The 16,793-nt window shown below is 38.5% G+C and overlaps 1 protein-coding gene across 9 annotated transcripts in view; it reads left to right on the top strand.

Moving 5' to 3' along the window:
* LOC141508798 (small ribosomal subunit protein uS14-like) overlaps window positions 1–14,826 on the top strand; it is a 35,771-nt gene extending 20,945 nt beyond the window's left edge. For 2 of the 9 annotated variants that reach the window (XR_012474503.1, XR_012474502.1), the window contains 3 exons: window positions 4,023–4,191; window positions 8,032–8,095; window positions 8,793–8,938. Coding sequence is in view for 6 of the 9 variants with exons in the window: in XM_074217722.1 (XP_074073823.1) it covers window positions 14,447–14,617 (171 nt within the window). In the remaining 3 variants the exon portion in view is untranslated. Of the gene's footprint in view, window positions 1–4,022; window positions 4,192–6,345; window positions 7,750–8,031; window positions 8,096–8,792; window positions 8,945–14,439 lie in introns of those variants that run through there. The other 7 variants (XM_074217724.1, XM_074217726.1, XM_074217725.1 and 4 more) reach the window with 5 other exon arrangements.
* Window positions 14,827–16,793: the final 1,967 nt, after the last annotated feature.

Genomic DNA, 16,793 nt, shown 5'->3' with positions numbered 1-16,793 from the left:
CATTTATATCATTGTAAGGAGATCACTTTATCCCTTTCAAGATTAATATTCACATTCAGCAAAAGCTACAACTCCTAGGCAAGATGACTACCAGAAGACTGACTGTAAAAAGACTTAATGACAACACATCAGAGCACTTCTCCCTTAATGAACAGTTTGCTGCTAACTTGGAGGGAAACCTCATAAGCTGGAACACTTGCAAAGATTAGTTTAATGAAACTGTTGGGGAAATTTGCAAGTTGTTAAGTGAAAAACAAGAACTCTACACGATTTACCATCAGGATAGTTCATCCAACTCTTAAGGCAGCATTTAGTTCCATCAAAAGTGGAGTGGGGGCGGCTAGGTGGCGTAGTGGATAGAGCACCGGCCTTGGAGTCAGGAGTGCCTGGGTTCAAATCCGACCTCAGACACTTAATAATTACCTAGCCATGCGGCCTTGGGCAAGCCACTTAACCCCATTGCCTTGAAAAATCTAAAAAAATAAAAATAAAAAAATAAAAAAAGTGGATTGAAAGCTCTGATGCAGGATTCCTGGCTCAGTAGGAAGGCAGATGAAATTCTGTTTTACTCTGATAGTAACAATCCAAAGCTCTTCTATGATGCCTTGGAGGCTACTTGTAGGCCAAAGACCTGGGACATTTCAACTACTAGGTACAGATGTGCCTCTTGGTTAGTGATAAGGTTATGATGCTGAAGAGAGGGGAGCTAACACTTCCAGGGTGCTCTCAACAGACAGTCATCAATCAGTGCTGAAGCCTTTGACTCAGGCTGAAATCAATTCCTCTCCAACTGAAGAAGAGATTTTGAAAACCATTAGGCTCCTCTTCTGTGGCAATGTGCCTGGTGCTGATTCTGTTCCAACTAAGATGTACAAGGCAGAGGATCCACTGTTCTTACAAAATATGACTGAAATTTTCTGGATCATATGGCACGAAGAGGTGATTATCACTCAGGAGGTCAAGAAAGCTTCCATTGTCCATCTCTATAAAGGTGAAGAAAATAGATTATCCTGTGACAATCACTGGGAACTTTCTCTCTTAGCCATTGCTGGCAAGATTCTTTTTTTTACCTTTTTTTTAAATTTAAGGCAATGGGGTTAAGTGACTTACCCAAGGTCACATAGTGAGGCAATTATTAAATGTCTGAGGCTGGATTTGAACTCAGGTACTCCTGATTCCAGGGCTGGTGCTCTATCCACTGCGCCACCCACTGTACCATCCCTTACCACCTAGCCGCCCCTGCTGGCAAGATTCTTACCAGAGTCCTCTGGATTAGGTTGGTCCTTTAAATGGAAGAAGTTCATCTATATGAGAACCAGTGTGATTTCAGAAAGGACTGAGGAATAGTTGAGATAGTGTTTGCTGCCTGATAATTCCAGGAGACATGCCAGGAGCAGAACAATCTATAGACAGCATTTGATGGTCTGACCACTGTCATTCATGGGGGCTTGTGGAAAATCATATTAATTTGGGTGTTTGGAAAAGTTCATCAATACTATGCATCAGTTCCATGCATGCTTGCATAGATTCTGTATAATGGGTAATGCTCTCAAGTTTTCCTGGTCGCCAATGGAGTGAAACAAGGTTGTGTCCTTGCTCCCATGCTTTTTAGCATGTTTTCAGCAATGCAGTCAGATGTCTTCAAGGAAGACAAATAAGGCATCAGTGTCAACCACTACACTGAAGGAAAATTATTTAACTTGAAAAGGCTAAAAGCCAAAACTAAAATGGAGGGAAAGTTGGTGCATCATAGATGATTATGTATGGATCAATTTTCTGCTACTTATACTAAAATAGATCTAACAATTAACTCTAAGAAAACAGCTTCTTCACCAACCAACACCACCCCAGTTATATGTGAAACCATTAGATACAGAAAGAAGAGAAATTTGGAAGGTTGTGGCTAAGTTCACTCACTTTCGCAGTATACTTTCCAGGGATGTGCACATAGAACATGAGGTTGACATTCACATTGCCAGAGCTAGCTCAGTATTTATGAGACTCCAAAGGAAAATGTGGAAGAGAAGAGGTATTAAATTGACTACCAAACTGGCTTGTTTGTGCTGGCCTTGTTGTTTTATGTGTGTGAAATCTAAACAGTTTAGCAATCTGCCAGGAAATTGAATTACTTCCATTTAAATTGTCTTAGAAAGATTCTAAAGAGCACCTAGCAAAATAAGGTATTGGAAACAGGTTCTTTTTCGAGCTGAACTGGAAAACATTCAAACTCTATTTAGAGAGCATAACTCTAATGGCCTGGCAATGTTGTTCAAATGCTAAAAGTACATTTGCCTAAAAGACTAACAAAGCAAACGTTTACATGGAGATCAGAAGAAATTTTATATAAAGTCTCTCTAAAGAATTTTTGAATTGATGTGACATGGGAGACACAAAAACAGCATGGTGTGTATGTATGCTCTATGAGAAAAGTAGGATTACAATAGCTCAAAAGAAACATGAGATTTACAAATTTAGCGATATCTCCATCCCAATATACTCACTTGGCTATTTGTGCCCCATCTGTGGTAGAATTTTCCAAGCTATAGTTGATCCAATCAGCCATAGTGGGACATACTGTACCTTGACCCCAACATAATGATGTCATTTTGATCTTCTTAGATAACAAAAGACAACAACTAACCAACTAACCAACTGAGAAGTAATGTAAATATGGGAAGGTCCCATTTAGCGGATCCTGGGATGACAGGGAGTCTTGCATTGAGGCCAAGAGATGATCTGTTGCCCCAGATTGTCCATCCCCACAATAGGATGGGATGGCAATGGGAGAAGCAATTATGACTGGAGCTCAGTGGGGAAGAATCACCTTACAATGAGGCAGTCTTATTCTAATGCCTCCCCGCCCCCCAGTCTGCCATTTTATAATCCATAGTCTTCCCAATGAAGATTAGGGTTAACTAGAATCAGGATTACTTAAGATCCAGTGTCCATTAGAACCAGAAAACATTGAGAGTTTCTGGGGGACCAATATACCTTCCAGAAGGTGAATCTTGGAGGATCTGTATTCCACACTCCCAAGGACCTATGAATCACACCTCTCTCTCACTCTGTGGGTCAGGTTGCTGTTCTGTGGCCCCATCTTTAGGAGAGGATCATGCCTGATTATGGAATAACAGGAGATCTGGGATTCTGCTGGTTTCCCTGACACTAGTCTTTTGGGGAGAATCCTTTTATTCCATAATTCTTAATACATTCTCAATACATTCAGAAATGTACATTTCTCTCCTTCACCTTGATGAGCTATCCTGTCCCAAAAGTAGGAGTTCCTACTGCTAGAATTGGGATTCAGATTTTGATCTCTATTCTTGAAAGAGAAGGGGGTAAGGAGTGGCACCTCTCTGCCCTTCATTCCCCAAATCTACCACAACATAAACTTTAGAGTGAAATTCTTTTTTCAAGGGATTCCATTAGGGCTAGAATGGGGCAGATAGGAGGAGTGGATGACAATACCACTTTGATTCATTTCTCCTTGCTGGGGGGGAGGAGGAGGAGGAAACATGCTATCTAGAGAGGCAGTTTGGTGATAAAGCTCATATAGTAAAGTCATGTCCTGGGTTGGGTAGGCTATAGCACCTGGGCTGTAAATTGTTGTTGTGGACCTTCATTCCTGAAGAAGATCAAGACATCAGGGATGTGATATCATGCCATGCAAGTGAACTGGATTTAAATGAGAGAGGACAGTGCAAAGTCACCAGCCTTACTTTTGTCTTCAGGAGCCATATGGGTCCAATGGCCAAAGATGGATCAGGATGACTGGAAATTGCCAACCTGAACCCAAAGAGTGACCAAATAGGACTTGGTCTGAAATCTTTTGTTGGCCAGTAGATGAAAGTCAGAATGATTTGAGGCCCATAAATCCCAAGAGTGAGGTAGGAGGTAGCCTTAGAGTTGAGATATCTTACCAGGTTTCAGTGAGCAAACAAGGAGCTGTGTTGTCCAACTGGTCAGCAGTAGGGCAGCTCCTACTACTAAAATAACTTGTTTTTTGTCCTTCATTCTCAAAGAGGCCATGACATCAGGGATGTGATGCTACTCAAGGAAGAAGATAGAAGAATCTTTTTTTTAGGGGCAGCTAGGTGGTGCAGTGGATAGAGCACCGACCCTGGAGTCAGGAGGACCTGAGTTCAAATCCAACCTCAGACACTTAAAAATTACCTAGCTGTGTGACCTTGGGTAAGCCACTTAACCCCATTGCCTTGCAAAATCTTAAAAATCTTTTTTAGTTAATAGTACTTTATTTTTTCCAATTACATGTAAAAATAGTTTTCATGATTTTGAGTTCCAAATTTTTCTCTATCCCTTTCCCCCCAAAAGACAGCAAATAGTCTGATATAGGTTATAAATGTATAATCATGTGAAACATATTTTCATTTTAGTCATGTAGTGAAAGAAGAATCAGAACAAAAGGAGGAAAACTATGAAAAAAGAAAAAAGAAAAAAATTTTTAAAACTGAAAATAATACACTTTGGTTTGCTTTCAGACTCTATAGCTCTTTCTCTGACTGTCACTTTCCATCACAAGGCTTTTGGAGTCAGACAGGAGAATCCTGTAGCCCTACACTGAGATTAGGACCTCTGATGGAACACAGAATCCTTTAAAAGGGGTTCTGGGAGGAGATCTTACTATGACAGAAGCCAACTGCTTAATCATTGTCTTGTGTTTCAATTCACTGGATTTACAAATATAAATAATTCAGCTTCTGTCCCTTACTCCTCAGGTTCCTGAATAAAATCTTTCAGGAATTCTAGTATTTAAGTTCTGGTAAGATTCTGAGTTTCCTCATGCCTTTCTGGGGTTTTTATATGTTTGTTTCCCTTTCTCTTTTCAAGTAGCAATTGGAAAAGCTGAGGATCCCTCACCATTAGTAGGTGGCTTCATCCTCTAATTCCTCCAGTCTTTCTCCCCTCAAGCTGGGTCCTCTATTTTTTTTTCCATTTGGCCTCAACCTACATTTGCTAGGACTTCATTTCTCTTTCTAGCTCATGCTAGATAGGCAGTGGCCTTTAGCAAAATTTAACCAGGCCTATTTGGTATCTTTACACCCAGCTGTGGCTACCTCTATTTCCTGGGATTGTTTTGAAGTTTTTTTGTAAGGGCTGGGACCATATACTCCTTTTTTATGTTTCCTTTGAGCATCTTTGTTAGGTCTATGCCCAGTTTGTAATAGCTAGAATTTCTCTGAACTAGGGCTTAGTTCTAAAACCCCTTGTTTTCCCTCAAACAGTATTCTAAGGTGCATTTCTACTCAACTCATTTAAAATGTTCTAAAATAAAAACTTAGTCACCTCTACCAGATAGACACTATTATCCTTGTAATTCTTTTCTAGTCATGTACCCTTAGCAAGCAGGTACTGTTGTTGTAAAGTCGTTCAACTTTTCATGACCACATGAACTATAAAACACCAATGCAATCTACGGGGTTTTCTTGGTAAATAGTGGAGTGGTTTGCCATTTCCTACTCCAGTGGATTAAACAAGCAGAAGTTAAGTGATTTGCCTAGGGTCACATAGCTAGGAAGTATCTGAGCCCAGATTTGAACTTTGGTCTTTCTGACTCTAGAACTAGTGTTTTATCCACTGAGTCACTCAGTTGTCTCTACATGGGCATTACTTACCAGTGAATGAAATACTTGCTTGTAGTTATGGCCAGCACGTGGGCACTACTAGCCAATAGACAGGGCATATGCCTATAATTATGGCAAGTCTACACTAAAAAACTCCACCATCCTTAAAAATGCTGCTCCTCAGAACCAGGAGACCATTGTACATAATAACAGTAATATTGTATGATGATCAACTATAATCCCAGATAATTCCAAAGAACTCATTATAAAAAATGCTGTCTGCTTCCAGAGAAAGAACTGATGAAGTCCAAAAGCAGATTGATGGATACTTTTTAAAAGTTTTCTTTATTTTTAATGGATTTTTTTCACCTTTAGGTCAGTGTTTCCTTTGACAACATGAATAATGTGGAAATATGTTTAGCATGATTGAACTTTATAACATATAACATATAACAAATTGTTTATTGTTTCAAGGAGAGGGGAAATGAGGGAGGGAGAGAAAAAATTTGGAATTCAAAATGATTAAAAAATGAATGCTTGGGGCGGCTAGGTGGCTCAGTGGATAAAGCACCGGCCCTGGAGTCAGGAGTACCTGGGTTCAAATCCGGTCTCAGACACTTAATAATTACCTAGCTGTGTGGCCTTGGGCAAGCCACTTAACTCCATTTGCCTTGCAAAAAAAATGAATGCTAAAAAAGTGTCATTCCAGATGGGTGGGGAAGAATAAAGTGCTATATGTGAGGTACCAATTTACACCTTTCAGACTGACCAATATGACCAGAAAGGACAATGATCAATGATGGAAGAGATGTGGGAAATCTGAGACACTAATACATTGTTGGTGGAGCTGTGAACTCATCCAGCCTTTCTGGAGAGCAATATGGAATTATGCCCAAATAAAAATGTGCATACCCTTTGATCTAGCAATACCACTACTAGGTCAATACCCTGAAGAAATTAAGAAAAAGGGTAAAAACATCACTTGTACAAAAATATTTATAGCAGCCCTGTTTGTGGTGGCAAAGAATTGGAAATTAAGTGAATGTCCTTCAATTGGGGAATGGTTTAACAAATTGTGGTATATGGATGTGATGGAACAATATTGTTCTATTAGAAACCAGGAGGGATGGGAATTCAGGGAAGCCTGGAAAGATTTGCATGAACTGATGCTGAGCGAGATGAGCAGAACCAGAAGAACATTGTACACCCTAACAGCAACATGGGGGTGATGATCAACCTTGATGGATTTGCTCATTCTATCAGTGCAACAATCAGGCACAATTTGGGGGTATCTGCAATGGAGAATACCATCTGTATCCAGAGAAAGAACTGTGGAGTTTGAACAAAGACCAAAGACTATTACCTTTAATTTTAAAAGTTACCTTATTATGTAATTTTGCTATCTCTTATACTTTATTTTTCTTACTTAAGGCTATGATTTCTCTCTCATCACCTTCAATTTAGATCATTGTATAGCATGGAACCAATGTAAAGATTAACAGACTGCCTTCTGTGGGGGGGGAGCAAGATTAGGGGAAAAATTGTAAAATTCAAAATATAATCTTTTTTTAAAAAGTGCTATAGGGGAAATAAAGAATAAAATTAAAATTAAGTTTAAAAATGCTTCTCCTCACTGTCTTTAGCTCATCCAGTATTTTGTCCTCTAGGCCTGAACTTGCACCTTCTTCCATGCGTTTCAGAAACTTAACCTTAATATTACTAGTTGTATTAATAGTTGTACTCCCACAGAAACAAAGATCATAAAGTCCTGTTCTTAGCTCTGGTCAAATCATTTAGGTCAGTGTCTCCTTTGACAACATGAATAATGTGGAAATATGTTTAGCTTGATTGAACATTGTAACATATAACATATAACAAATTGTTTATTGTCTCAGAGTGGAAATGAGGGAGAGAGAGAAAAAATTTGGAAGGTGAAGTACCAATGATCCAGGCTTGGGCCCATCCAACAGATTTAGTTAGATTCTGATAGGAAGGAATAAGAGAGTCCAAGAGAGACATTGATTCTCACCCACTATAAGAGGTTGGTGGTGGATGTTCCAAGATCCAGAGGCCAATGCCTAATATGGAAATGTGTGTAACATGATTATACATGTATAACCTGTATCAGATTACTTGCTATCTTAGGGTGGCAGGAAGGAAAAATGGGAGGGAGAAAACAAAAATAAATGTTGAAAATTATCTTCACATATAATTGAAAAAAAGAAACAATTAAAAAAGAAATGTATCAAATTCTGTGTGAGTGCATTCTTTTTTCTTTAACCAATAAGATGAAAGTGAAGTTGAAGTGTCAGCTGCTCCTCCCACCTTCATCTCAACTATATATTTTTGCCTATTTGTGCAATCTGATTATGAGATAATTTTCTCTAACTTTGCTTTTACTTCCCCCACTAATGTATTCCTCTTCCCCTCTCTTTCTTCTGCTCTTAAGATCATCAAGACATAACAGAACCACTCCCAAGTCTTGTCTTATTGGACTATTGAACCTGATGATGGTAAGATTCAATAAAGACACATATTATCATATTTGAATGTAAACAGCTTGCCTTTTTTTATTCCCTTATTATTACTCATTCATGCTAACATTTTATGTTTCTCTTAACTCCTGTTTTTTTTTTTACTTCAAAGTAACTATGTGGCATGTATTAGAAGTCCTCTATTTCATTAAAGATCAATTTTTCCACCTACAGCATTATACTCAGTTTTTTTAGATAAGTTATTCTTGGCTGTAAGCCCATATTCTTTGCCTAAGGAATGTTGCATTACAAATTCTCCATTTTTATGGTGGCAGCTGCTAAATTCTATATGATCCTGACTGAATGGCCCCTTGGTACTCCGGTTCTTTCTTTCTTTCTTTCTCTTTCTTTCTTTCTTTCTTTCTTTCTCTCTTTCTCATTTTTTTTTTTGCAAGACAATGGGGTTAAGTGGCTTGCCCAAGGCCACATGGCTAGGTAATTATTAAGTGTCTGAGGCCGGATTTGAACTCAGGTACTCCTGACTCCAAGGCCGGTGCTCTATCCACTGCACCACTTAGCTGCCCCTTTGAATTCTTTCTTTCCAGCTACTTGAAGTATTTTTTTTCTTTGACTTGGAAGCTCTGGATTTTGACTTTGATATTCCTGGGAGTTTTCATTTGGGGATTTCTTCTGGAAGGTGACTAATGGATTTTTATATTTCTACTTTGCCTTCTAGTTTCTAGGAGAATTGGGCAATTTTCTTTTAAAATTTCTTGAAAAAGGGGCAGCTAAGTGGCATAATGAATAGAGTACCAACGCTGGAGTCAGAAGAAACTGAGTTCAAATCCAGACTCAGATACCTGATAATTACTAGCTGTGTGATCCTGGGTAAGTCACTTTATCCCGATTGCCTCCCTTACCCCCCCCCACCCAAAAAGATTTCTTATAATAGGCTATCTAAACTCCTTTTATGATCATGGTATTCAGATAGTCCAGTGATCCTTAGATATTATCTCCTTTATCTGTTTCCAGGTCAGTCGTTTTTGCTAGAGAAATCTTACATCTTATTCTATATTTTTTTCAGTCTTTTGACTTTGTTTTAATATTTCTTATTGTCTGAGTTACTGGCTTCTATTTAGTCTATTCTAATTATCTGGAAATTTGTTGCATGGTCAAGTATTTGCTACCATTATGCCAAGTTATTAATTTCCTTTCTGATTTTTCCTTTTATAAATTCTTACTTCTTTTCCAAATTTTTCCTCAAATGCTCTCATTTAATTTTTAAAAAACTTTTTTTTATACTCTTACTTCATTTCTTCTAGGAATTTTAGCTGAATTTGTGCCCAAGCTGTGTTTTTCTCTGAGATTTACTTGCAGAAGTTTTGGAGTATTTTCTTCCTCTGGGTTTTTATCTTGAGCTTCCCAACTAACATAATAGTTCTTTGAGGATGGAATTCTTTGTTTGTTTGCTCATTCTTCTAAAATAATGCCTTTAGACTAGATATTAGGGCCTGGCTCTGAAGGGAAGGTCTGGGCTATTTTCTTAAGGTATTGTGTATTGTATTATGATCTCAGTGATAGCTCAAGCTGGGAAACTTCAGGCTTTCAGTGCTCCCAAGAGAGTCTAATCCAAGGCACAATCTGATTGCTGGCCCCTCCACATCTCTATCTCCATCCCTGGTCTGAACTTTGCAAGTTTCTGACCTCTATTTGGATTTGAGAAACAGTAAAATACTGCTTGGACTCTGCCAACTGGGAAACTCCTCACTGGTTCAGAGTGGCAAATTTCAGGCTCCACTTTGTTCTGGGATTCTTCCCTTGGTATTCCTAGGTTTAACCAATGACTCATTGTGACTTTTTCTGGTTTCCTGAACAGAATTTGTTCTGGTGCATTTTCTGGGTCTGTTTGGAGTTTTGTGGAGGGGAATGTGGCTGTATTTCTTCTTACCACTATACGGTCTTAACACTGTTCTCCCATATGTTCATTTTTCACATGGGAAAATGTATTTCAAGTTCTTACATGAATATATCTCTTCCATCCTTGAGCATCAGTATAGATGTTGTTGACCACTGGGAACTTTTCATCTCTCTTCCTATAACATCTATAGATACCTCTAAGAGAAAGTGCTTAAATCCATCACTCCAGTTCTGAATTGGGAATCATGGCATGATTGTCTCCTACAGCCTACTTCTTTTTCTGTATCCAAGCCCTATGTTAGATGGAATATTCTGCTTCTATTCCTTTTATTTTTTTCCAAGAAGTATGTTTGGCTTTACATTTCTTGAAATTGCATCAATTTAAAACTGCCTATTACTAATACTGTAGCAATAGACAAGAAAGAAATATGGGCTGCTCATGTAGTGAGAATGACAGATGTCTGGTGGACAGCCAAGGGCTCTTCTGTCATGCTTTTGTTGTCCATAGGAGGAGGAGAAATCCTCAGCGAACAATGAATACCCTTATGGGGACCACAAGGAAAAGGAATGGACAAATCTCATGGGAAGAGTCACCATGGATGAGGTTTTCTGTCTCACTTGAGAAAATTTCCAAATCAATGAGATTAAGGATCCATTTGAATAAGTTCAGTATGACAAATATAAACATTAAGATAGATATAGGTAGTCTAATATTCCATACCATGACTGGAAATATTTATATAAAAGGCAAGTATCACAAATGACACTGGGACAAATGGAATGGAGCACCTCAGTTGAGTTGGGATGGATGGGAGAGGAGAATTCACCTTAAGGCCCATTTGGTAGCTTTCTATTTCAAATTACTATTCTTCTGCTTCTATATTTCTAAAGAACCATAAGTGATATTGGTGCCCCGAGGTAGAAACTCATGGCCCCAGCTTAGTTATATCTCCATTAATACTAATTTGGTTTCATTTTAATAATCCATTCACATCACATTGCACAGAACTCCAGATCAGTTATCTCAGATCCAACACACTAAATATAAATTCTCATTTTTCCATTCTGAACTGTGAGACAAAAAGTGGATTTCAATTTTTATGTTTTCTGGTAAAGTAGTTTTCTTTATGTTAAAGAAGCAAATGATTCATGCAGATAGTCAGCTTGGCCACCCTGAAATAAAAATCAGTCCAGATCATCAAATATGCTTCTCTGCTTTTTTGGTGCCAAACTGAGCATGTTCCTTGACCACAAGAAAGTGAAGGCTATATACTGATATTTAGCCCCCAAAAATTCATTTTTAAAACAATAATGTACCAAAAGTTTGGTTTTGGGGAGACAGAAGGGAATGATGGAATCAAATTCTCTTGTTCAGCTAAGTCATTTATTCCACTTTGTATTTTTTCCAGTAAAAAAAAAAACAAAATTGGACTACATAACAATAGGCACAGATCAAGTACATAAAAACATACAATACAGACCAACCCAGCAATATACCACTGTAGATTATTCCCCATCCTTTTTCAAGAAAGATGTCCGTTGCTGCCATCTCATGGTCCAAATCATTTCCAGTTTTGGTTTGCCTTTTTTCTCCTAATGTCTTCAGCTCCCTGATAACAAATGCATTTATCAGAAGAACTGGTCAACTCAAAAACTTGGCAGTCAAAGACTGCAGGTCAGTTTCTTTTTCCTTTAGATGGTTTATGGAAAGTGCAGAACTGTCATAGTCCAGCAATCTGTATTTGTGACTCTGGGCTCTTCCTCTGGCTTCTGGGTCATCAGCCACAGTTATGGTTTCTATTATTACACACAGTATTGCCAAAGAGGTTAAACCTCCATCTTCACTCAAAATCTCTAGGAGCCTCATTGGAGAGAGTTGGGTTAGCAAAAGACTGTATCTCCAAAAGGAGACTGGTCTCTTATACCGAGGGACCAATAGTTGAAAAGAGATGATTAATGGAATCATTTTTGTTTTCAAAGGACGGTAAATAATAATAGCCTCCATTTGACTTCTTTAAAAGTCTCAGTTAAAATCCTGTCATTTCTAGATCTCCTTCTGAGATTGTCTTCAATTTACCCTGGACATATCAGTTGTACCTAGTTATTTGTCTGTTGATACCTCCATTAGACTTAGTTCTCTGAGAGCAAGAACTGTTTTGTTTTTGTCATTACTGATTTTTGCCTTCTTTGTGTATCTCCAAGTGCCTAACATTTACATAGTAGTTTCTTATAAATGCTAGCTGACTGAATGACTCTATTTTGTGATGTGTTGCTTTTCCTCCACTAGAGTCTAACAATAGTAAAGACATCAACAATGACTACAATGATGATGACAATGATTATGATGTACAATAATGCCTTAACTCTTGCAAATTGATTTACATTTTATTTCATTTAATTTATGATACTCAGCAAACTTCATTAGTCTTTCATATAAAGCAAGTGTCAGCCTCATCTCTGTTTCAGAAAATCAGACCCAAGCCTGGAATATGAATGAGACTCAAGTAAATAAAAGGCAAACACCTTAGAGCAAAGGATCTATAATTTCACAGTCGTGACATGTTACTGGCTTCACCAATTTAGTGGTGAAGGAGCTCTAGAAAAATGCTACTGAGATGGTAGTGCCACAAAAAACATATTGTTAATCAGTGATGAGTAAGCCCTGCATTACTGCATTATCTCACAACTTTCCCCATGAAACTTGTTTATAATGGACCAACAACATTATTATAGAAGTAGCATGGTCCTTGTAAAAAAGTATGAGATTTGGAGTCAAAACCCAAGTCCAAATCCCATCGCTGCCACTTAAGACCTACACAGACTTGGGCACCTGTTAAACAAGAGGCTCCCTTATAGATAAGCTTGAAGATTCCTGCCAACTCTAAGTTGTGATAATGTCAAGTTCCTTACTCAGCCCAAGCTTTATAGGGATTTATTTAAGTTAAATGTCCTATACTAGTAGAACAGGACATTCCCAAACCTGGACTAGCTTTTGACAAATAAGATAAGTCTTTTTATTGACAAAGAATGGACATATCATTCTAAGCTTTTTGTTCCATCTTCAGAATCAGAGTCAGCCTAAGCCAAGGCAGAATAATGATAACCTTAGGTATTATCTCCTTTTCCTCTCCAAATTCATTTACTAAATGAGATGTAAATTTGGACCCTTGCTGGCCCTACATTCATTTTCATCTCTAGAAAAGATAGTGTCTTCTTCTAACATACGGAATACTTCTTGGGGAGAAAGGAATAAGGAGCAGGTATGAAAAAGAGAATATTCCATTTTTTACTGATGGTCAAAGCAACTATTAACCTCTTAGCAAAACTTTAGATAAAGAATGCTGTCACTCAGATGCACTATGACCCAAAACACTGGAAGTATTTTTACATTGGACCCCATAATAAAATGGTAGGTATTGACTGATGAAGATGTCTGGCCATGTTTTCTTAGGTTCAAACAAGACAGATCCACTTGGCCACTTGAATCATGCCCAATTACTAGCTCTCAGTGAATACTAGGTTCATCTTGTAATACTGTCACAGGGGGAAATCTGAGGATCTTGTTTCACCATTTCTTCCACAGGAGCCTTTTGAGACCAAGATCACGATAATATGTAACAATCCACAATACTTAAAGTAAATGACTCCCATTGGTTCTAAGATTCCTATTTCATTCAGAGCTTGCACTTTATTGGTTGCTGATCTGCTTTGGTACCCAAAACAACAGAACTACATAAACTTTCTATAATTGAAAGGCATAATATGGTACAATGGCAGATACACTGATCCTAGAATCAGAATTTCCTAGATTCCATTCTCAGCTCTGATTGGAGTGAGTGAGTGACTTTGGGCAAGGCACTTCCTCTTTCTGGATTTCAGTTTCCTCCTCTCTGAAATGGGGATAAAAATACTTTTACTAGGGGCAGTTTGGGAGTAACTAGGGCACTCTGAAGTCTCTGGACTATCAATAAAAAGACTTATCTTATTTGTCAAAAGCTACTCCAGGTATAGGAATGTCCTGTTCAGTAAAGGACATTTAACTTAAATAAATCCCTAGAAAAAAAATTGAATTAAATCATGTAATAGATATTGTCTGTTTGAACCCGGGCAAATCATTTACCCTCCTGCTGCCCCAGATAGCTCTCTAAACATGTAAGTCACAGAGCAGGTGCTGATCTCTATACCAATGAAATCATAGGTCCCATCCAAAACCATAAAGAAAATTCTTTTACTACCAAACTCATAGAATTATGAGTTATGAGGAAAGCACAGTGGAGTCTCAAAGTACTATAAAAAATGTGAGCTATTACTACTTTATTCTTCATGCCACCTTCCTTGTCCAACTTGAAAACTGACCCTGTTATGTCCAACACAAGGATATATATTCATATGACGTCCCAGGTGCTCCTCCCAAAATAATTCACTAACATACTTATGTTATGCCTTTTGTCTTGCGTCTTTGCTAGTGGGGCCATGGGTCACCAACAGCTTTACTGGAGCCACCCTCATAAATTTGGCCAGGGGTCTCAGTCGTGCCGTGTCTGTTCGAACCGCCATGGCCTGATCCACAAATATGGCCTGAACATGTGCCTCCAGTACTTCCGGCAGTATGTGAAAGACAGCGGCTTCATCAAGTTGGACTAAATTGTATTTACGGACCTCTGCTTCATTAATTACTCTATCAGTGGCCACCATTGGATTTCAGTCTGTACAACTATTTGATCTACCCACCTGAAGATCGATTCTGTTGTGCCTGCTATGCTAATTTGTATATATAATTAAAAAAAGGTCATCTCAGTTATGACTAAAATTTAGTGTGAACTTATTGACCCTTCAATGAATTATGTGAAAATAAAAAATAAGATAGTAATCATACTTATGTTACAAGCAGCACAATGTGATGGGAAACACTAGAGTTCCAATCACAGAAGATAGAGATTCTGGTTCCAACTCTACCACCATGTAGGTCTTTGTGACCATGGGACAGTCCTTTCCCTTCTCTGGACCTCATTGTCCCCTTCTAGAAATGGCTAATTACTAAGGGGCTCCATCTGGTGATGAAATAGGTAGAGCACCAGACCTGAAGTCGGGAAGACTTAACTTCATGAATTCAAATCCAGTTTCAGACACTTACTAGCTGTGTGATCCTGGGCAAGTCACTGAACCTGGTTGATTTTGCCTATTTTTTCATTTGTAAAATGAGCACACAGTGTTTGATGACTATTCAGAGCTCATTGGAAGCCTTGAATCATCAGAAAATTCATTTCTACAATGTTATTGAAGACCATGAGTAATCACATTTTTATAATCTTTACAATGTGAAAACCATCCTTCTCATAGTAACCTTGGAATACAGGAACTACTAGTAGATAGTGCTGGTCTGAATTTTTTTTACAAATGATCCACAGAACTTGAGAACTGGAAGGAAATTGAGTAGCTATCTGAAAAATGTAATCTCTAGCAGAATATACTAGACAAGTAGACATCTGACCTTTGCCAAAAGTCCTCCAAGGTTCATTTCACTTTTGAACAGCTCTTATTGTTAGGAAGAGTTTCTTATTCTGGCCTTGTTGTACCTTCTCCCATTACTTCTGGTTCTGCTCTAGGATCAAAAAGAATAAGCCAAATCTCTCTTTTTTCTAATGATGAAGCTTAGATCCAGAGAAAACAACTTATTCAAAAGCATCCAGTTAATAACCATGAGCTCCAAGTCTTGCCATTTCATTCCAGGGTCCCTGCCTACACCATGCTTACTTACTTACTTACCCTTAAATGCCCTGTGAATGTTGATAATCATAAAAGCTAAGATTTATCAAAGACTAAGATTTGCTAAGCACTTTTCATGCTATGTCATTTTATCTGCACAGCAACCCTGTAAGGTAGATACTTTTATGTTCCCATTTTACAGATGAAGAAACTAAGCCTGAGAGCAGTTAAGATACTTGTCTAGCATCATACAGCTGGAGGCTGAGTCCAGATTTGAACTCAGATCTTTATGACTCCAAAGTCCAATGTACTGCTTACCTACTTTTCATTTGCCACCTGAAGCAGCCCAAATAGAAAGAAAGGGCCTGCTTTGCCATCTCTTCAGAACAAAGGCACATTAGACACAAAACAACTCACCTACACTTGAAGTGGCTTCCTTTCTTCTTCAAAATGTGACATAAAGGAGAGGATGTCTTTTTCCAGTCCTAGGAAGGAGGTGGAGTAGAATTTGGCAAGAAGCAGGAGAACTTGCTATGCAAATATGTCCCCGTCCAAACAGTATAATAAAATGTATCCTTTTCCAAATGGGATGATGATCTCTGCAGGAAAATGCTAGGGAACCCATCTAGGTCCCCAGGATGTTTCTCTTAATCTAAGCCTTTATAGGGCTCAGCATCACCATAAAAGTTCACAAGGATGGTCCTGCTCTCTGTACACAGGGAAGTGTCTAGGCCCAAATGAAGTCATCTGAGTGGACTAATAGGTTTTTCCTGTTTTCCCTGTAGTCTCAGTTCCACTGTACATAGGCTTTTCTGCCTGTTGCCTTCTTCCCTTGTGAACCTGGTATGACTATGTTCTCTTTCCCAGAGGTTCTCCAAGGTCAGCTTGACATGACATAGGAGGGTAAGACATTTTCATTCTACAGTGGTACTGTGCACCATGGATCAGCACATCACTAGGGAGGTTCAATGTCTAGTGACCACTCAATTATTTACACCACTAACATCTCTTGGCCAAATAACCAAACAGTGGGATTCCTTAGTCTAGTATAGCTAATCTGTGTATATACAATCCAAACCCACCCATCCCACCCCCATCACTGGGAAGCCCAGTC

The sequence above is a fragment of the Macrotis lagotis genome, chromosome 1, assembly GCF_037893015.1.
Source record: "Macrotis lagotis isolate mMagLag1 chromosome 1, bilby.v1.9.chrom.fasta, whole genome shotgun sequence".
NCBI classification, from domain to species: Eukaryota; Metazoa; Chordata; class Mammalia; order Peramelemorphia; family Peramelidae; genus Macrotis; species Macrotis lagotis.
The sequence above is the reverse complement of the archived record's forward strand: the minus strand, read 5'-3'. Positions and strand labels throughout refer to the sequence as shown.